We start from the raw sequence: 23,432 nt of genomic DNA on the forward strand, positions 1-23,432 counted from the left end.
ATCGATAACCAAAACAATTTTCTAATAAATAAATAAATTATAATAAAATATATAATGTCAGAACTTATAAAACTATAAAAATTAGGAATATGTCAATATGTTTCTGTATATGCTTAGAAATTTCATGACCTGGCGGATTTTACGATCAGCCGCCAACATAATTATACATTTTCATATATCCTAATGCTGAGATATTTAAGGTATTTATTTATTAAAAAAAATGCACAATACATGAAAGTACAAATGGCGGACTTAATGCCAGGAGGCATTCTTTACCAGTCAACCATGGGTGAAACCAAAAGATTGAGTTGATACAGGGTCAAACAGAATAAAATTAAAAATAATCTAATACGGAACTATATACCTAATATAATGTATAAATACACGATAAGTATATACACAGAACAAATAACAAATATACATACACTAAAATATAAATTTGTTCGAAATGAAATGTCAATTGCATACAATTTTGACATATCTCGCATGTTAATTTGTATCGAATGATACGGAAATAGGCCCCCGACTCTAGTTTCACTAGTTCGTCTCTAAATTAAAAAAAAAACTACATTCGTGAAAAAAGTATTCATTTACCTACATTTGACGTGCAGTTTATCTTTTAATTAGTTTTAAATAAAAAATGAATATGTTTTGTTGTTTTTAAAGTAACTATAGCAAAAGATGCGTGTAAAATGAGCGATAAAAATATTTCGGTGACGCCACCACATATCTGCGAGTTCCGCCAAGAGAGAATTGATTTGGCAACGATGCCCTAACGGAGGCTGTAATTTGGGTTAGTGAATATTTCGTAGAAAGTTTATATTATGTGTGTAGATAAAATAGTGTATGTAACTGTACATAATTAGGCAATAAAACACTCGTGTGATATTTATAAGAAACTCACTTGGTTCGTTTCTTAAACCCACACTCGTGTATTTTAATGCCTTTTATTATGTAACAGTCACATACACTACTATTAAAGAGATATCGAGTCTTTATAACAAATATGTTTTCCTATTTATCAAAGTGACTACTTATACCTAAATTTTCCTTTTACTTGATTCATATTTTGACGTATTAGTATTACCATAATTACTACCACATTAAGATTAATCTTTTTTAGACAAACAGTAGAATAAAATATTTACATTATGCACAATCGTAATATGATTCTGTCGCGCGAATTATTATTTTAATATCGGGCTTATCGCGGGGCAAGTTGCGGCCAGCCCTCTCGACGGAAGTATTTTAACTAAACGAATATCGTAAGGGGAGCGCGTAAATACGGACAAAGATACGGACGACCTAGTAAGGACATACAAAAAAAATCTTAACATTATTACACAGGAAATGCCCAATTTAATCATAATCCCCAATCAATTACCTAGTAGTTATACTAATGCGAATAAATTTATGGACGATGTAGCACTAATTTCCAGTGACAAATTTTGTATTTCTGTATTACTACCCATGTGAGGATAATTGCAAGCTAGAATTGTACGGCAATATTCATATTCTTTATTTGTATTGAACATACATTGTCATAGGTGCGTATTGTACAGTCAGCGTCAAATACTTTGTAGCAGTCAAAGTGGCCAAATAGTTCGGTACACCATAATATATTAATGGTGTACCGAACTATTTGGCTACTAGATGGTAGCACATACAAAGTACCAAAACCACAGTTATCTACTTATGTACTTATATAAACGTATTCTACCTCCAACTATTACTCTAATCTATGGTAACACACTATGAACTAATAATAATATAAATGTCGGTTTTATTGATAAAAAACGATAAAATATTGTTCTTATATGCTTTAGATTCAGTACCCTTTATAAATAATTTTATTATAATAACAAAGCATGTAAACTATTCTTCCTTCGCAGCAAAACAACGAGACGAAGACTTTCGCTAGCATGTTTTTTCTTATTAAAATAGCAATAGAAATTATGTTTAAATTGTACTATATATTTTGTACACATTAAATACATTCTATTTATTTTAAAATGATCATAAAATCCACAATTACTCCTTGCATAAATGGATAGCCGACGTGCCGTATCATAACTTTTAGGATTAATGTATTTTTGTAGAAAAAATACCTACAATCAACTTTCTGATCGATTATGCTTAATATTTTGTACGCTTTACGTACAGTATTATTAACACAAGAGGGCGCTGTTATTCTCATGTATAGGGTGACAGTTCAGTTTAGTATGAAAAATTTAGTTCCAATGAAATTCCGCAATATGGCGTGTGATCATATATTACTGGTCGGGCTTTACAAGTCGCAATTGTTGTATTTGAAATTTGTAAAGCCTGACAACAGTTTATTTGACCCTCGCCATTTTGCGGATTTTCAATGGTACTTCAATTTCTTTTACTGGCAACAAGTACTCTTTGAAAACGAAGGTTGGATGTCATCGAATATCACCGATGTAAACAAACAGAAAATATCTACAAATATATTCAAATATAAACGGTTTTATTACAAAATGCTAAAAAAAAAACTTCCAAAGATGCGAAAAAAATTGTAGTGAATGTAATCAAATACTTACAGCTTAAAAAAGACGAAGGATTATATAGCATTCCAATAAATAATATCAAATATCAAATATCAAACATTTATTCAGCAAATAGGCCACAGGGGCACTTTTACATGTCCATTTTTACAAACAATAAATTAAAAAAAAAAAACAATTACAAATATCGAATCTATGAAATAATAAATACTTTATTAGAGATGTATACTGTCTCTAAATGTCAAATTACACAAAAAAAAACTATGATAAAAAAATAAAACCATAAAATACTAAAATTCTTTAGAGATAAGTCTCTAAGTGTCAGAGATAAAATATAAAAATATATATTAAATTATCCTTAGAGATGTAGAGGGTCGCCAAGGCTTGAATTCTTATATAAATAATTAAAAGACAAAAAAATTAAAACAGACAAGAACCGAATGAAGTGTCTCACGTTAATGTCACTCAAAAGTAAAGTTACATACTTTAACATAACCTGTACCCCGTGTAAGCTTAAACAGACCGGTCTCCACAAACAGCACCCGTTCACGAGTATGACGTGTATCTCAGCCATCGCCTCCCTCAACCTTCATTCGGGAAAGTGGCGACCCGATCAACGACGCCACCGTAAGTAAAGACTTTTAAGCGAGCATGACATGTTCAAGCTGCCGGGTTGTATTAATATAAATATAATAAAAAAAAATGTGAGATACAACATTTGTGCTTGTAAGTTACATTAAAGACGGCATAGCGCCACATAAACGCGACTACATATTATTCATAAGGAGTGCTTACCTATAAAACTAAATTATAAATTTAAATTGACTTAGAGATGTACAGGTCTCTAAGTGTCCAAATCATTAAAATAGGTATTAAAATAAAATGAAATTTAAAATAAAATTTAAAATAAAATAAAATCTTAGAGGTGTATAAGGTCTCTAAGTGTCCAAAACTAAAATAATACAATCAAACGAGAACATGATGTTCTCTTGTGTCAGTTCTACTGGACGCTAGTATGGTTATTTCACAGGAAGAAAACGAAAACACTATTACTGACATTTTTATCATACTATCAAGATCAAGCTACTGGCTTAAAGGCATCCTTATCATCTATGAAATCATTCACAGCATAATACGCCTTACTTAACAAAGAGCTCTTAACGTGTGACTTAAATTTGTTAAGAGGCAAATTCACTATATCAGTGGGAACTTTGTTATAAAAACGTGTACAGTTCCCGACGAAAGACGTACTAACCTTACGGAGGCGGTGGGCGGGCACAGCAAGTTTATGCTTGTTTCTTGTGTTATAGTTATGGATATCACTGTTAAGCTTGAATTCGTTAATGTTTTTCCGAACATACATAATATTCTCAAGTATGTATTGAGATGCAACGGTAAGAATGCTTGCATCTTTAAATTTCTCTCTTAGGGATACTCGAGCGCCCAGTCCATAGATGGAACGTACAGCTCGCTTTTGCAGTACAAATATTGTCTGAATGTCTGCCGCTTTTCCCCACAACAGAATTCCATACGACATAACACTATGGAAGTAACTAAAGTATACCAGCCTGGCCGTCTCTACGTTTGTTAGCTGTCCGATTCTCCTCACTGCATAGGCTGCTGAACTAAGTTTGCCGGCTAAAGTGGCTATATGTGCATGCCATTGCAGTTTTGAGTCTAAAGTGACTCCCAGGAAAACAGTTCGATCTTCAAATTCCAGCGTATCACCTTTTATTTTAATCTTGCTGTTATTTACCTGCTTGACGTTAGGTAGCGTAAATTTGATGCATTTGGTTTTCTTTGCGTTCAAAAGCAAATTGTTTGCCGTAAACCAGTTTAATACGGTAGATAGCGCGTCATTAATGCTCTCGAATCTATTTTCCTTTCTGTTCACTTTAAATATAAGGGAAGTGTCATCTGCAAACAACACTATATCATGTCTTTCTTGCACAACTTTTGGTAGGTCATTGATGTATACCAAAAACAGGAAGGGACCAAGAATTGAACCTTGCGGCACTCCGAGGGCTACCGGGGACCCAGCCGATTGAGTTCCATTAATAACTACTCGCTGAGTTCTATTCGAAAGGTACGATGAGACAAGGTCAAGGGCACTAGCTTTTATCCCATAGTGGCTTAATTTTCTCTTTAAATTTTCGTGATCAACGCAATCAAATGCCTTCGACAGATCACAGAAAATTCCAATAGCATCTTGAGCTTTTTCCCAAGCGTCAAAGATGTGTTTTAGAAGTACCACACCGGCGTCAGTAGTTGATCGACCTCTGGTAAAACCAAATTGATTGCTATCAAGCAGTTTATTTCTGTTGAAATGTGACGATAGTTGATTTAGAATAAGTTTCTCGAACACTTTGCTTAATGCCGGTAGTATTGAAATAGGTCTAAAGTTTGTGGAGTCGGTTCTTGTTCCTGATTTAAACAACGGGATAATTTTGCTATGTTTCATAATATCTGGAAAAATTCCAGCATCAATGCATCTGTTGAAAATCTCAGCTAAGTATGGTGCAATCGATTCAATAATGGAATGTAATACTTTGACTGACAGACCCCATAGGTCTTCTGTTTTCTTTATATTTAATGACCTAAAAGTCTTAAGAACTATGTTCGGAGTGACATACGAAAATTTGAAAATTTCTGTACATTCCGCCACATTTGTCTTCAAAATTTCTTCAGCGACGTCTGGCGATGAATTAAGAGACTTTGTTGTTTCTACCGGTATATTCGAGAAAAACCGCTCAAAATGATCTGCCACTTCACGGTCAGAACTTACTAAAGTGTCAGCAATTCGTACGGTGTAGTGCGGATCCTTCATCTTACGTTTTCCAGTTTCATTGCCGATTACTTGCCATACAGTTTTAACTTTATCACTAGAACTTAGGATCTTTTTGGACAAATAATCAGCTTTAGCGGCGACGCACATAATCTTAAAAGATTTAGAAAAATTCTTAACGTACTCCAGAAATTCCGGCCTTTTATCAGTTGCTTTTAAATCATACAAGTCGTATAGTCGGCGTCTTTTCTCGTGTATATCCGGCGTAGCCCAGTCGCAAAATTTAGTCTTGGCCTTGCCTTGCACCTTCTTCTGAATGAAACAGGCATCAAATTCCGTTTTAATACAGTTAAACAACTCGGAACTCAAACAGTCAGGGTTATCCTGATTACATGAAAGACAACATAATTGTTTAGTGATTTTACGATTGAATAAATCTAGGCGCTTTTCGGAAATCGGCCTGCACATGGTATCTTGAGGAATTTCTTTAGTTTTCCCGCTGAAAGACGCTTTTAATCCACAGTGATCAGAACTTAGGTTGTTAATAACAGATTTACTAATCGCATCCTTGTTACTAAAGATGTTATCTATACATGTAGCACTGGTTGCTGTGATTCGAGTAGGCTCACAAAATACATTGACTAAATTGAAGGATTTAAAAGTATTTAATAACCTTCCACAAAATGGCGAATTTTCAAGTAAGTTAATATTAAAATCGCCACACACAATTATATTTTTCGGAGTTCTAAAAATACTACTAAGTACTTCATCTATGACCGATTCAAATAAGTTATAGTCCGCCGATGGGGGCCTGTACACGCATACAATTATAAATTGTTCCAACTCAACACAGGAAAGTTCTATATGCCGTTCCACAGACATGTCAACAATGTCTCTACGTTCCTTACTTTTTAAATTATGTTTCACCATTATCAATGACCCGCCGCGATTGCAGGATTTCCTAAAAAAAGAACTTACTATATTATGATTATTGAAATTAAACATAAACTCATGACCTTTAAGCCAGTGTTCAGTAATACAGAGAACGTCAATATTATCGGACTGTAAAAACAAATCAATTTCAAGTTCCTTACAGGCAAATCCTTGGATATTTTGGTGAACTAAGTTCAATAAATCGGTTTTACTAAACATACTAGCATCGCAGTGATCAATAGGAACGGAGCCGGCTGGTGCACACGTTGTCGTAGCGGTTAGTTTAAATTCAAATCTCCAGACGGCTCCATCTCAAAACCTACGCTACCAAGGCGTAAAATACTACGTGACTTAAGGCTATTAGACGCCGCGCTAGCCACGACGGGGTCTTCAATATTATATGCTAACAGGTTAGCACACTCTACTAGACATCTTCTGGGTAGGTAGGTTCTTTTATGGGACATAACAAAATCTTGTATAAATTTATTCGTATCAAAATACGAAATCGTACTACTGTACAAGGAAAGGTTATACAATAAAGAATTGTAGTGAAATACCCTTTTATTGACCTTGCTCGACATTCTATATGGGAGCGCACAGATAATTATTTTTGCAACCTCTCTCTGGTCAATCGCCGACAGCGTAGCGGATAATTTTAAAATATCTCGCTTAGTACAGTCTATACTATTCCCTAAGAAAACAATAAGCGTGGAGGCGCGGTCAAACTCGCCTGTAGAAATACATTCTATCAGTCGATCGGCGGAGGTCCCCGGGTGACAGTTGTTGAGGACGCCCTGCGACAAGCGCTCCGCCAGCAGCGCGCCAAGGCCGGAGCCCACCTCGTCAGAGTATAGGATGGTGCGGCGGGGGCCGCCGCGAGGGCTCGGGGCGCGGCGCGGGGGCGGCGCCCGAGCCGGGGCGGGCGGCGCGGGCGCGCGGCCTGCCGGGGGGCACGGCGGCGGGGCCGCCGGCTCCACGAGGCTCGGCGGCGGGGCCGCCGGCACCACGAGGCTCGGCGGCGGGGCCGCCGGCACCACGAGGCTCGGCGGCGGGGCCGCCGGCACCACGAGGCTCGGCAGCGAGGCCGCCGGCTCCACGAGGCTCGGCGGCGGGGCCGCCGGCACCACGAGGCTCGGCAGCGAGGCCGCCGGCACCACGAGGCTCGGCAGCGAGGCCGCCGGCTCCACGAAGGGCAGCGGCGTCGGAGCTGGCTCGACATAGGTCAGCAGCGACAAAGCCAGCTTGACAAGGCTCGGCGGCGACGGAGCCAGCTCGACAAGGCACGCCCGCTCAATAAGGCTCGGCGGTGATGATGGCTGCAGTGGCGTCGTGTCCACGGGGCTGGGGGCAGGCTCGGGACTGCGGCGCAGCTCGGGTGCGAGGGAAGCGCGCGAGGCGAAGAGGGCGCGCAGCGCTGGCGAGCACGGTGCGGCCAGGACGGCGCGCAGCGCGGGCGACTCCGGTGCCACGGGGCGCGTCGGAGGCCGCGGCGAGTCCATGCGCAGAGGGTAGCCGCTGCCCGGTTCTAGAACATTATTCATAAAGGCTATGTATTCCTGTAATGCTTTACTTGATAGTTCGTCTCTATTATTGAGGTCTTTTAACTTTAATTCCAATTTATTTAATTCATCGGATTGATGATTCAACTCTTCTACTGTTCGGTCTAATTTGTATTGACAATTTAGAAGTTCAACACTCAAGGCGACACTATTACATTTAGATTGTAGTGTCTTGAATACTGAATTATTGCGTTTTACTAAAAGTTTTGATCTTTTTATGAATCTACTTAATTTTAAATATTTTTTTATTTTCTTGGAGCCTTTCAGTGTAATTATACTATCACTGCTGCCCTCTATGGGCACAGAACTTGTAAAACCTACAGTTCCTACCATAGGGGAGCTACCTGTGTTTTCATTATCTAAATCTAGTTCAAAACTATTAAATTCAGCAAAAATACTTAAATTATTGTTAGGCGGTCCGGACTGGCCGGAGCAATACTTGCAAATATTTTTTGACTCTGACTCCTCCAGCTGTTGTTCCAGGTCCTGAATGCGTTGCAATGCCTGCTCGTGTATCTCCTGGCATTGCTGGAACCGGTCAACAGCAGCCTGAAGTTCATCCCGCTGCCCTTGCATGTCCTCAAATTCAATATCCTGATTTGCAAGCTGACTTTTGAGAGTTGTATTTGTTCGAACAACACGCTCAAATTCCTGTTCACTCTCTTCCTGCTCTTGGAGGAGTTTTGTATTCAACACAGCGGCTTCTTTGAGGTCTTTTTGTAATTGTTGCACTTTAGCCACCAAGACATCCTTGCGTGTAGTCATTTTAGTGGTTTTTGCTGTAAACATATTCATAATGTGAGATATCTGAGCCAGAAAATGTAATGAATTTCAATGCTTCTAACAAAATATAATGACTAAAATAAAGTAAAAATAACTCCACTGACTTAATTTCTAAGTAAGATTGCAAAGAGTAAACTTTATAATTCACTATCTTGCAAGTTCACTCATTACCACAGGGTATAATTTTATTGTTCTTGAAGTGATTTAAAAATGAATTAAGATATTTTGATATGTTAGAATCCTGTTATGTTACAAACCAAGTTCTTCACAAAACATATAAAGGTAGCACAAAATAAAGTTTGACAAATAATAATTCTAGACAAATAAACAAAAAACTAGGCTTATAAATTATGAAAACAATACTCATCTGTAAAAATCTGCGGTAAAATACAGGCAAATACGGTGTAATTTTAAATTTGGAACGTTACGCCGTTGACAGTTGCCTTGTTTTCTGTCGTCAATATTTTCTTCATATGTTACATTAGAAGGATAACGATGTTCTACTTCAATTGCGATGTGAACTTTCTAATTATCACCAAAACTTCTTAATTATTACATTATAACGTTTTAAATAATTATTTTAATACGCAGAGCTAATTTGACGTTTGCTCCCGGCCAGTGTTGCCAGCTTCCTGTTTTTAAGTTGGTTGTTGACATGACCGGTATTGACATTTTATAGTGCGGTTGTATTGAACTGGTTAGTTGTTTGGTTTAAACTTTAATATTTCATTTAAGGTTTATACGGACACAAAGTGATAAGATTACCGCCATATCACTGTGATTTAAACCCTATTCAGATGATTTGGGTCATTGTAAAAGCTAAAGTGGCAACTAAAAATGTGTCTATCGATAATAAGGCTTATCTAAAGCTTGTTAAAAATAGTTTTCAGGTATTAAACTTATTTTAATGTTTAGAATTTAGTTATGTAAATTATTTTGAATTCAGTCTATATCATTAATGATTTAAAATTGTAATAAATTGTTATCTTATAGGATGTAACTCAAGAAAATTGGAGGAACTGCTGTGACCATGTAAAAAAATTTAAGACGATTACTTATAGGAATAAAGATCCTATAATCGAATTGGAGACTGAACGTTTTATAATCGAGGTTGGTGGTCCTGAAAGCGACACAACATCTGATGAAAATCAGACTTCGTCAGAGTCAGAAAACTATGAATATATACAACGAATGAACGAATAGGTAAATCGAAAGAACCGAATTCTCTGTAAGTAATGTTTTGACATTATACGAGTATCAAAATGAAGCCAATGCCTACTACCCCGACTATTACATGACATACGCACATTATTGCCATACGTAAGCTGTTTGCAGCGACACGGTATCTCAGGGTTAAATAAACTGTTGTCAGGCTTTAGACTGGACACAACTCGAAATGGAGAATCAGTAATTGTGACACAAAAAGTGGCTATTAAATTTTTACCGAAGTACTTAATTAAAGGAATGAATGTAGCAATAAGAAAAAAATAATTTTATCTAATTGAGACATTTATATTGAGCGAATTGACTTGAGTCTGCCTGTAGCCACGAACGTAATGTCACATTCAAAATGTTAGTGGCCTCTGCATCTTTTAACTCTGGCAGAATACCGTGAAAATATTTTCACCTAGTACAGTCAGCGTCAAATAGTTTGTAGCATACTAAATATATGGTGTACCGAACTATTTGGCCACTTTGACTGCTACGAAGTATTTGACGCTGACTGTACAAATGCTTTTTCCCGGTCAAAATAAGTTTTAACTGATATTAAGTTGGAATAATTAGTGAAAACTTCCTAGTTTTCACCAATGTACTTTGCGTCAACTAGTTTTGACTGAAAAATCCGAGTTGCAACTAGTGAACATGCGTTTCAGAAAACTAGTTTTACTTGTGAAAAAACGGTTTCACTAAAAACGGGTTTCTATTATTGTCATGAATGAAAATTACCATTTGCAATATTAGGTTCCTAGGGGAAGCGCTGGTGGCTTAGCGGTTAGATTAGAGCATGCGACTTACAATCCGGAGGTCGCGGGTTCAAACCCCGGCCCGTACCAATGAGTTTTTCGGGACTTATGTAGGTACGAAATGTCATTTGATATTTACCAGTCGCTTTTCGGTGAAGGAAAACATCGTGAGAAAACCGGACTAATCCCAATAAGGCCTAGTTTACCCTATGGGTTGAAAGGTCAGATGGAAGTCGCTTTCGTAAAAACTAGTTCCTATGCCAATTCTTTGGATTAGTTGCCAAGCGGACCCCAGACTCCCATCAGCCATGGCAAAAGGCCGGGACAACGCCCGAAAGTTGATGAATATTAGGTTCCTATCTGTTCATAACACATCCCTTATCCAGGTTCACTTAACAGTAATTTGACTAATCAGATACTGAACTGTCAGGTTATAGTCAACATTTGAAACCATTAACACTATTAAATAAATATTAGATTAACTAAAAATCTGTGATTTAGTAACTCTATGCTCATGTTAATGCCAATAACCAATTTACTAAATGACTTAAACATGTAAAAAAATCCTGTTCCAATTTTGAACCTAGTTTTGTTCAAATAAAGTTGCATTTAGAGGTATATAGGTCAACCACTGTAAAGTAGAGACTTACTAAGTATTGATTCCCTAAGTAACCTAAGATCAGGCTGCAGTCAAAAACTATTAAAGATAATGTTATCCTGATAATTTTCCCGCCATCTCCATGCTCATTTTAGTTGGTTATTGTCTGCTTAGCTTCCAGTTATCTATAGTTTTTGCGAAAATCGCCAGGACAGAGGATACATTTTTTGTATGAAAACTTTCAACTTTAAATGCATTTTTTATCGTAACTACTGCTCGTAAAATGAACTGAAAATCAGCTTATCGGCTCAAATTGAAATCGGCTGAAATTGCAAGCTTTCTAATGGTACCCAAACAAACACGATTCTTACAAATAAAAAATAAATTAAGCTTACCCCTCTCAACCCCCTAAAATAAGAAATAAGCAGTTTTGAGTTATTTATAATAATAGTGGCGCTAATTGCTGTAACTGTTCTAAAGGGTCTAGCCGCAATCCTATAGTGAAACTGCCCCTGGCTGAAATGTATACCTTTCTTAGAAGCGTTAATTGGTCTTATTATAAGATATCATTTTACAATATTTCAAGCCTGGAATCCCCTTGGTTTGGATAAATAAACAAAAATATATAAAATCTTTTTTAATTTTTCTAAGCTAAACTAATGGTTAGATTTCTTTGAAATTTGGATTATACATGGCACTAATAGCAATACATTTAAAAAACAAAAAAAACAAGGTTCTAACTTATTTACAAAGGCCTAAAAAAATATTTTTTTATTATTATTTACAAGAGGGCGACAACCTCAATTTTTAGGTTTTTAATGCACAATACAATATTGTATGAAATATATTTTTTTCATAAAAATCTATTTGTGGCAACAAGGTAAAAATGTCTTACAAATGCAGGCCATTCGACTTAAGGCGTCTGTAGGTTACAGGTTCAGCCAGGGGCAGTTTCACTATAGGATTGCGGCTAGACCCTTTTAGCTGTCTCCATCAAACGGTCTCTGAGAAAACCGCATTTAACCAGTTTGCAAAACCGAAGTGATTCCATAAGTGTTCCGTGAACAGCTTTGTACGGAACACTAAAAACTACTTACGTTTCAAGTTTAATTTGTTTCCTAGGTTATTGGCAACGTAATGATTGTAACTCTATCAAAATATTTATATTATTATATATTCTTCTAAACACGATTAAATTACTTGCTTAAATATTTGTTTGATATATTTTGTTTTCTACCATCTTCGTTAAAGAACTCCCTCGAGCTATCTCGCTCGGCACGTTTTTTGGAGGCGAGAGTGCAGTCTATTTTAATATGCGCCTCTGTTTTCGCCGTATCGCATCCGCATCCATTATTCGTTGGACAATGCATTCATTTTTATATACATTCATTCATTTTTATAACAAGTTACCTGACGATGCTTTAAGATTATCCTTGCCAGCTCTTAAGAATTACTTAAAAAAGTCATTGATGTTATTACAGAGTCGAGGACTACTTGACAGAATCTAACCATCGGCCACGTAGTTTACGCAGTATACAACAGATGGTGCCGTGTTTTGCTTAACGAGAATGTTCGGTCAGAATTGTATGCAGGCACTTATCCTTACTTTAGATCTATGACTGCAGTGATCTCTTATACCCTGATTCATAATTAAATTCCATCAAAATCTACCACTGTGTTGCCAGTAAAATGAAACGTTCCATAAATAGTAAATATGTTATTGGCGAAAGAATGCACGTAAGTAAATAATTTACTACTAATTTGAAATAATACATTTAAATGCTTAGTTCAAATAATCAGACTTATTGAAAAAGCAGTCCCTTTAATTAGTATTGAATTTAAACTATTTTGAGGTAGAAATGTTCGTTTTGAGATGGCAATACTTCAGGTCTAAACAACATTTCGTATTCCGTTTTAATACAATAACATTATCGTCTTAAGATGTGTGTATTATTAGTATTATTACTATACCTTAAAACGTAAATTCATAAACGACAACTACAGGATAGTGTAATGCGCCGTTATGATTTATGGCGGCCATGACACTCACTTGTCAAGTCAAGTTGCCACTTCATTCGGCATCTGACTTCTGTTAATTATAGTATTTTTCAAACAGAAAGGGTAATCAGAACAGAATAGATGTCATCTTAATACAATTTTGCGAGATGTGGCATTTTAAGATTATAAATTGTATGGAGATGACACCTGTCATCGTACCCAGCATGTTTTAAAAATACTCTTGTCCCCAACTGAGCAAGGCTTGTACTGTATAAATTATAAGTGCTTAAAGATTAAGTGCGTAATTTTGTACGTATAGTGAATAAATATTTAATTTTGTACATATCAAATATCTATAAGAGTCGAAGTATAGGCAACACATTTAACAAAAACCCTTTATTTATGTAGTTGGCAGCGTTTCATTAAAGGTATAGAAAATGGAGTGACCGAAACCGGGTTTTGGTCATATATTTTGACGTAATTTCTGTATTCCAGACAAAAACGGTTTTATTATGTTCGTAATAATGTTTTTTATGATTCCAAAAAGGTTGGCGACATCTGGTCCGTCATACTGACGTTGACAGATGTCATTGTGACAGTGACATTTCTTAGTAGATTTGATGGAATATAATTATGAATTAGGGTATAGAAGCAATGTTCGAATACGGCAGTGAGTCTCAGGCTCCGATAAGAGTGACCTCCTTGACCAAATTGTTCCCAATATGTCGCCAAATAATTATTTCTTTCCACAGCTGATTTGAATATAATGTTTCAGTTTAACCTGGTAGGTATAAGGTTATACCATTACAATGCTAAGAGGTAGGTGGGTACGATTATATGCTTAATGGTAGAAAAGTATTGTTAGTAAAATAAAACAATGGAAAAGTAAACTTGATACTAATTCGATTTATTTACAGATGAAGTACAAATCAATACAAAACGAATTATTTACTTATTTAGTAACGTATAGTTTCTAACGTCAGAACACATTACAGAGTTACCCGCATTCATCTGTGAATAGCGATAAGAGCGGGGACTATTTACAACAAATCAAATCAAATTGATCACATCCAACTACACCCCAAGGAATAAAACTAAAAATATCTAATTAAGTTTACTATGTCATAAGGTCAATACGGATAAGTGTGGCTGCGGAGTAAGTATGGCTGGCCTTCACGTTGGGGCCTGTTTCCATTTATAACGAGTTCATATATAGTTTCCTTTAGTGGCAAATGTATGAACTCGCAAAAAACACAATGTGCAAACAAGCCCCGGTATGAATGCCAGTCACACTTTACCGCAGCCACATTTATCCGTATTGCCTTTAGTTAAAACGTTTTATATTACAGTATGTACCTAAATCAGTATTCATTAGTAAGTTTAGTAACTGTCAATGTTGGTAGCTAATTCACCCGAATGTCCACTATATTAAATTTGTTCTGATATTTAACAGTTTAAATGAGAACACTAAGTCTGTTAGGCTTCCTTAATTCCATCATCTGATGGAACCTAATGTAACTACATTAGGTTAATATATGAATCAATTTTTTTTTCAAATTGATGCTTGTTAAATAGACTCCATTCTCAGTATTGACGCCATGTGGCTTTTGATAATAATACAACACTAAACTTATTTGGTTAAAGAGAAGCCACATATGCCCTGAATGGAGACCGATTCAGTTACATTGCACCATTCATTCGAATACTTATTTTTTTAGGTTTCATGACATGTGCGGCATTTCATTAATTAATACTATATTACAGTCTTTTATCTAAATACAGGTTAGGTACTTAGGTATTACACATAAAAAGAACCTGCCGTAATATACTGGGAATTTTTGTTTCAATAATAAACATAAAAAGATCACCTTGGTAGACGAAAACGAACATTACCCAATGTATTTCAATATAATTTTTCTGTCACGTATCATTAGTTCCATAAGTTCGTGATGGCGTTTTCGACCTAAAGTTACATAATATCGAATGAGCTTCGACTAACACCTTCATGGCTGACAAAGATCGGTTTTTATCCCGGACAGCCTTTAGGGTTAAGCTGCTGGTCTCGGTCTGTTCTTTAGACATTCAGTGCAAAAAAGTTTGCTCAAATTTGTATTTTGTTTTTATTACCCAGTCATTCCGCAAATCATAAGACATTAACTCATGACGACTATGAAGCCTATGAAGCCAATGGTCCCGGGTTCGAATCCCGGTAAGGGCATTTATTTGTGTGATGGACACAAATATTTGTTCCTGAGTCATATTAGGTACTTATAATAGAGCACTACGATATACGTGCGAAAAAGGAAATTTGCAATGAGTGGGTATAAATTAAAACACGAGAACATGACCGAAGGGAGTGTTTTAATTCGACATCAGTTGCCAATTACCTATTCGCCCGTGTATCACAACGTTTTACGGTACATAATATGGTCCTTTAAATTTTCGACATATTAGGCACGTAATGCGTTAATTATCGCACTAGTGCTATACAGCAGCACCTTAATTATGTACCGTAATAGTACATTACGATACAAGTGCGAAAAATAGGAAATTCGAAACGAGTGGCGATAAATTAAAACACGACCGAAGGGAGTGCTTTAAATCGACACGAGTTGCGAATTACCTATTCGCACATGTATCGTACAACGTTTCACAGTACATATGGCCCTTTAAATGTTCGACACAGTAACGTAATATGCTAATTTTCGCACTAGTGCGGTAAAGTAGCACCATATGTACTGTAAATAAATTTTCCTACTTAATAAACAGACTTATCTTAGCGTCTGATGGAAAATTGGCAATATGAAATAATTTCTTTTTTGGAGTTTTTTTTCCCCATTTATGTGACAAGGACATACATAACCTTGGGTCATAAACATCAATTTGGTTCACGGCTGTACCACCTATTTCTTATTGAACCCATATCCGCAAAAAGGTGTACTTTTATATTGACGAATTTGATAATATTACTTTTTGATTTTACGCTCACACACCCGAACCATAAATTTTATGCTACGGACTTTTTATGGAAACAGTGAGACAGTTGATTATTACGTAGCATGTTACAAATGTGCATACATTGGGATTGGGCCTTGTTCGCGGTTTAATGTCCATGCAACGTGTTTTTGTGTTTGCAGCTTTCTGGAATAGTTTAAACATGTTTCATTCTTTACACAGTAAAGCCAAACACTTTGGTGTAAAAATAAAACTCAAAAATATACAAATAAAAAACCGAATGACGACGTTATGTCATTGTATTTTTTGCACAATTCGTCAGGAATACTACAATACCGCGTAACTAACAAATGCAGAAAGTTCCAATTTACTTGTTACGTTGTTTGAATTTGCAAATCTACCGACTTTGTTAGTTACGCGGTACTGCACTATCCCCAATGAGTAAAAAATATAATACTAAAGCCTTTGAAGCAAAATACACCCTCGAATCAATTAAACTTTAAAACAAAGTAATAGCAGTTCTCTTGATGATTTATGGTTTCATTTTCATTCACGGAGAATCGCATTGATTCGTGTCGGATCGCGCCGGCCCCTGCTGGTCCGAACAGACATGTCGTCGCGTTCAAGGGTGAAGGTCGTTGTCGACATCAAGCCGTCGTCGTACCCACTGCAAAAGTGCCTCCTGTTAGAAAAAAGTGTAGGTAGGTACTTAGTCAATTTAAAGACACATAATATCAGTAACGTTTCTCTCCAGTTTTAATCTTTTGATGCCTATTGTTGTCGATAAGACATCTAGTTTTGGTGTTTGACTTTACTCGTACAACGTCACCGAAGTCACGTTGTCATGATATCAGCTTACGTCGGAAGCTTTTAAATATGAATTAGAACTTAGAACTCTTAGTAACATAAATTACGGTAAGGTAGGTATTCTATGTAGATTCATAGATACCTGAATATAGGTATAATTGATAATATATAAGCTACTTCATTAAAATAAACCCAAACGGCTTTTGGGAATTAGGGAACATTATCAACATAGACATAGGCAACATTTTTATAGCTGACGCCCGCCACAATTTACGACGCCTACGTATGTTCCTAATTATCAGAAGTGCCTATAAAAACAGCGTGTCCTCTAAAAGTAAGTAGACTACTGTTGTCGTGGGTACACGTACGTGACTTTAAAAAGGACACGTGTCCTTTTTAAAGTCGATGTTTGAACTATCAACAAAAATATTTTCCTGTTTTTCTTGGCAATGTTCCAGTGTGGATTGGTTTTGCCTGTATTCCTTCCAAGAAAAACTTTTATGTGCCTTCATAATTTTAGAGATATGAAAACATTAGTATCAATGATCGACTTGACACCCGGTACGGAGAGCAGAAAAAAATCCAAACTGCAGAAATAAAAGCGTAGCGATCAAATATTTATATGCGGAAGAAAAGTATGTTTATATGTGAGTAAATATATCCCGTATACATAAAATAGACATAGGTACATGTAAATGGCCGATCGCCAGCTGTTCCCACCAACGGCGAAGCTAAACGTGTCGCAGAGTGACGCTTGACTCGCTTAGCTAGTCTGCTTATACTTATTTGTCTATGGATGCAGTTTCCCTTCACGTAACTTACGTATTATATTACTCGCCTGGAGATACCAGCTACACCCGCCTAGAGATTAAAAAAAATACTCGCCAGGCTTGCATCTTTCTACAGAGTAGATCTGCATTTGCATCTCGATTGTTGAAATATAAATTCAGAGTACAACTTATGTATTTTTTTTAATTATATACGACGAAATGTTTATAAACAGTGTTCCTAATTGCAATTTAAATTCTAAAAAGAATTGCTTTACTCGCACTACACTGCGAGTAAAGCGATCCCTCTCTCATCGCCCGTCAAAAATATTTTCCTCGCTGTTGGCCGGTCGCAACGCAACAACAACAACAACCTGTTTATAGCTTTTTACTGGTTACTAGCTTACGTATCGGACTGTAAGTCGTACGGCTTCGGAATACTAAATCATATATTATTAGAGTGAAATGGAATGTGCTGACATTTTAACAGGTTTATATTATACATAGGCCCATCAAATTAGATATTTTCGAATAATTAATTTATAGCAAGCTGGAAATCGTTTTAATACCTTAATTTTTGGTCAAAAGTGCGTGGAATTCGAGTTTGCGCAATCCCACAGTCGAGGTATGCATACATTTTCCTCTTTTTTTCCGATTTATTTTTGCTAGTGGCTCGAAAACGGAACTACCTACCGAATACTACCGATGGAAAATGTAATTATGTTCAATTTTAGAGAGGGTTAAATTCTGCGTCAAATGAGCATCTAAAACTTCAAATTTGGTTTAGTGGTACAGCTGAAATGAAAAGTTAGAAACCGGGAATATTTCTTCACAATATTTTATTGAGGTGAAATGCCTTTTCACCAGTGGCTGATCAACCAAACCTTGCTGGTAGGGCCATTGTAATTGATGATGGGTTCCTTCTACATCGAATGGTTTTGTAATCCAAAGAGAAGATGTATCTGCTAAGGCGCCCAAAATTTATGCCCACTTAATAGGATTGCGCCAACTCGGATTACACGCAATTATGAGTAGAACCAAATGGCGTTTCGAGGGACGATGGCAAGAGACCGGACGGTATGACCCTGGTCCCATGGAAGATGGGTCGAGTGCTAGTCTGGGACGCCACATGCGTCGATACACTGGCACCGTCCCATCTTTGCCGAGGCTGCCGAGGCGGCTGAAACCAAAAAGGTTTCCAAATATCGAAGTCTCGGCCCCCAATACCACTTTGTGGCGTTTGGAGTCGAGACACTAGGGCCGTGGGGTCCAAGCGCCAAGATACTATTTAAGGAAATGAGTAAAAGGCTCATAGATTCTACCGGTGACCAGAGAGCTGGCAGCTTTCTCTCGCAGCGCATAAGTATTGCCATTCAGCGAGGGAATGCTGCCAGCATCTTTGGCACAATGCCGCGGGGGCCTTATTTAGATATATTTTAATTTAGATTTGTTTTTACCATTTTGTTTTATTATGTGCTGTATGTTTCCCAATAAATGTTTTTAAACAAAGGTAGTAAAACGATTTCCAGCTTGCTGGAAATTAATTCCGCAAAGCGCTTTTTTTGGATCTAATTTGATGGACCCCAATTAGTAATTCTCAATGTTCCGTAAATACTGCAATTAGGCGATTTTTTTTTTTTTTTTTTTTTTTCTACAAAGCAGCTTTTCACTCGAAATTAATTAATTCGTGTTTTACTTACTTTCTTAAAAAAGTGTACGGAATTATTTATTTGTTTTGCTACAAACCATACCTTGGTATAACCATCGAACTTTGATTATTTATTATCTTATATGTTCGATCTATCTTGTTTATATTTTGATCTTAGTTTAATCAAATCAAAACTGTGCTGAAATAAATATTGCACACTGCCCAGAGAAAAAGCAACGTAAACAAAGTAAAATGCGTAAAAATAAGGATAAATACTTACAGGTATACCTACGTAGAATATTAAGTTTATACGTAATGGTGTTTGACCCCTACTCGTTTTGAAAGACCTATATTGGCGACTGAGATCATAATGCTATCACCTTTTCCCTTGTTAAGACCAACCAAGAGTGAAAGAGATGGCATAATGACTTCAGTCGCCATTTGGTATTGCGGCTAGCGGCTAGTATAGCTTGTATTTTACCACTTTGTCGGCATGATTGATTTATACATGCATGCCACACTAGATCATGAAACACAGCCTCGGATGGACAAACAGACGGACATGGCGAAACTGTAAGGGTACCTACCTAGTTGACTACGGAACCTTACCCCGCACTTCGAATATTTTAAACCTAAGTCTAAAATATTGTTTTATTAGCTCGAACACGACATTGATAATTTTGTCAATTTTGTGGATGTAGGTCATGTGCAGGTTATTCGGGTGTTTCTTTTTCTTCATTGTTTTGCCTTACTTTAATAACACTTACGGCGGGCTAGGACGATAAAGACTAATAGACCAATTCAAGTATATTTTTTCGATCTGTTTCCGATATAATATCATCACATCCAGAGCTGAAATTAAGATTATGTGGAAAGAATCTCTGGATCACTGAGCTGAACTGAATTTATTTAACCAAAATCTGACGTTTTGGAAGTGATCTATTGGCACTGACAGATCAACATCATATCGAAAACGGATCTAATAACTAAAACTCGAATCGGTCTATAAGTTTTTTAGGTTGTTTGAGATTTGCCTTTCAACATATTATATTCTGGGGTGGATTTTAATTTAAACTACTCTGAGCTCCAGTATTACAATGAACATTCGTGCAACGAAATGATTAGGTATATACATACCTACGTGATTAAAAACACTGTATACACATATGTTAGTAATTATAACCAAATTTTCCTGAATGAAAAGATAAAATGTTGATATGCGTTTATTTCTTCCTCCGTAATTAGTGTGTTAAGATTATTACTCGTATTAATTATAATATGTGTCAAACATGCATGTGGCTTACCATGAGGTGGTCGTGAATCTCAGTTTGAGGGGGAAGCGTACCGTAACACCATTGGGAAATAGAAAGTAGATGACATAATGCGATATTAGAAGGAAACATTTTTCAAGAGAAGGAAAAATTTTGGAATAGAAGATAGTACTGGCGGGATAATCCCCTAGCTTATGTGCAGATCTACGATTCGCCTACATGTATTATACGGCCTACGGATTTCATTTAATGTTACAAACTCTTAATACTTGAATGACGATTAAGATTAAACTATAAGAGCTACCTACATAAAATAGTATCGAAACGATCGAACGCTACTTGGAACACATCTAATAAAGACAAACGGCCCGATCCGAAGAATGATTAAGACACGTTTAAGATCTTGGAAAGGTCTTTAAAAATCGATAGCTAAACGACATGTCAAAATTGATGTTTGTTTCTATTCCGCTGTGATCCCAATAAGATCTAAAACGATACTTCTAACGTTAAAGTGACATTGGTTGCCCAAATCGAGCCGCTTCTGTCAATTATACGACATACAAATGATATCCAAATGAAACTTATCTAAACCAGAACTTATCGTTATCGTATCGTATTCTTCGAATCAGGCCGTTAGTCTCATGAAACATTAATTTCGATCATTCTTTATTGGGCAATGCTTTTGCCTTGACAATACGAAAATTAATGGTATATATGCCCACATTGTTCATGAAATTACTGGTAAACAAGTATCAATGTGGACTTTTCAGATCCGACCATAAAAGGAACCCGAGGCGAGACTTATATCCATACGGATACTAGGGAGCTCCAAGTGGACCCATCGGACCCTTCGTATGACCCCGGACAATTGAATTATTTAATACTCCTAATAATATGACTTTATCTCATTTACACCGCGTACATATGCGCAGTTGACTGGATGAACCATAACCGTTGTTTTTAGCAACATCTCAAAATGTGGTTTTAAATTAACTGATACGTTATCGGGATTGACTTATCAGGCAGCTTAACTGCGTACCAGTATGAAATACCTACATAATATGTATATCAATACAGCCACATTCAAAAGTGCTTAGGCCGGGGTCGTTTTCACCCGCCGCCCGCGGCCGACAGCGGCCCGCCGCCCGCGGCGTCTGAATGGTATGTTCGGGAATGCTCGGGAGTGGTCGTTTTCGCCCGCCGCGTTGGGGACACCGCCGCGGCGGCGGGCCGCTGTCGGCCGCGGGCGGCGGGTGAAAACGACCCCGGCCTTAGACACATTAAATCCGTTCACAAAGTGACCTTGCAATTTTGAACTCGGTGTACCTATATACCCACACTTGATAAATATACATATAAATTATTTGCCACATTTTGTTCGCCACTCTGTCACCAGTATCGATATTAGTAGCTAATCATAACCGCATTAAACATTCAATCGGATCGAGTCGATATTTATAAATTTAACAATGTACACAATTTGATAAAAAATCGTCTAGGCATAATAACACGTAATAGGTACCTAAAAAATAAATTATTACCAAATAAGTCATAATTGGTAATATCAAAGCAATTTATCGCAACAAGGAAAGTTATAATGTTTGCATTCTTAACAAATTGCTTTTCAGTTATTATGTTTTCGATTTAAAATAAAATTAGGGAATCGATAAATAAATTGGGATACATTATGATGATGAAGGTTATAAGTATGTATATTAAGTCGTGCGACACATACGTACCTATACTTCTTACATGATATATACCTAAGCAGCAGAATATGCCAAACAAAAAATAGGTAGTCTAAATAAATCATATGCATACAATAAAGCGTAAAAAACTTGTTTGTTTAGAAAAGTTCAGCTGACATGACTAATTTCTAACTGTAAAAGAACGATAGCCAGTGAATGGCTTTTAAATGTTAATAATAATTAATAATGTTAACCGCGATTCCGTCATGAATTTCCCGAGTAGCGCGTCATCTCTCAAGATGATACCAACAATAACGTTGATCTCTTCTTTTCTTCTTTATACTCGTAAAGCTGTGTAGGTGGACCTACATTTGCATTTAGGTAAATTAAAGTCAAATTACTCACCCACGTTATCAGTATTAGCCGAGTCATATAGAATTCTAATTGGTCGAAATAAAATGAGTACAATTTATTATGCCGTTAAAAATTCACAGAATATCATGTGCACACAATTATAATAATTTGTAAAACCTACTTCCCGAAACTTATTACAGTTCTCAAAAAAGTGGATAAAATAACAACGCGGAATTAGTAATCACGATAAGGAAAAAATTACAATATTAGGTACCTATGAGTAATGTACCTAATGTAGGTATGTACGCCCAACGCCACTAGCAGGAGATCGATCGAGTCTAAGGTGAAATCGGGTGTTAGATGAAAAAGTGGTTAAGGGTTAAGGGGTTCAGTCATGGTGCAGGGCGAGATGCGCATTGTCGGTGTAGTCGTCGTAATCTCGGGGCGCATCAAGCTCATCCTCGCGCACATCGTACTCTTCGCCAGGCTCTTCCTCTGATTCTTCCCCCACGTCCCCCGGCCCTCCCCCTCCCGCGCCCTCTTCGCCTGGCTCCCGAGGTAGCGCCGCCACGGACTCCTGCCACACCACACATGCACTCAACTACCCACTACATAATTATTATTGTTATGCTCAAACATTGCATGCATTAACGTACAACAAAGAGTAATTCATTAGATGGGAATGTAAGCTAGTATGTTATGTCCAGAGATCGGACAAATTTGCGTCATTGCTCGCAATAATGTGGACATGACTCCAAAATTAATCAAATATGTCATCATTTAATTAATTTCTT

General features: G+C 36.9%; 1 protein-coding gene across 20 annotated transcripts in view; it reads right to left on the bottom strand.

The window, feature by feature from the left end:
- Positions 1-14,034: 14,034 nt before the first annotated feature.
- The window catches only part of LOC133516130 (collagen alpha chain CG42342), a 465,581-nt gene continuing 456,183 nt past the window's right edge, over positions 14,035-23,432 (bottom strand). For 18 of the 20 annotated variants that reach the window (XM_061848896.1, XM_061848894.1, XM_061848880.1 and 15 more), the window contains 2 exons: positions 22,913-23,215; positions 14,035-16,770 (listed from right to left, as the gene is read on the bottom strand). In XM_061848896.1, the coding sequence (XP_061704880.1) occupies positions 23,027-23,215 (189 nt within the window). In that variant the 3' untranslated portion in view covers positions 14,035-16,770; positions 22,913-23,026. Of the gene's footprint in view, positions 16,786-22,912; positions 23,216-23,432 lie in introns of all 20 variants that reach the window. The other 2 variants (XM_061848899.1, XM_061848897.1) reach the window with 2 other exon arrangements.

This window comes from Cydia pomonella, chromosome 3 (genome assembly GCF_033807575.1).
Source record: "Cydia pomonella isolate Wapato2018A chromosome 3, ilCydPomo1, whole genome shotgun sequence".
NCBI classification, from domain to species: Eukaryota; Metazoa; Arthropoda; class Insecta; order Lepidoptera; family Tortricidae; genus Cydia; species Cydia pomonella.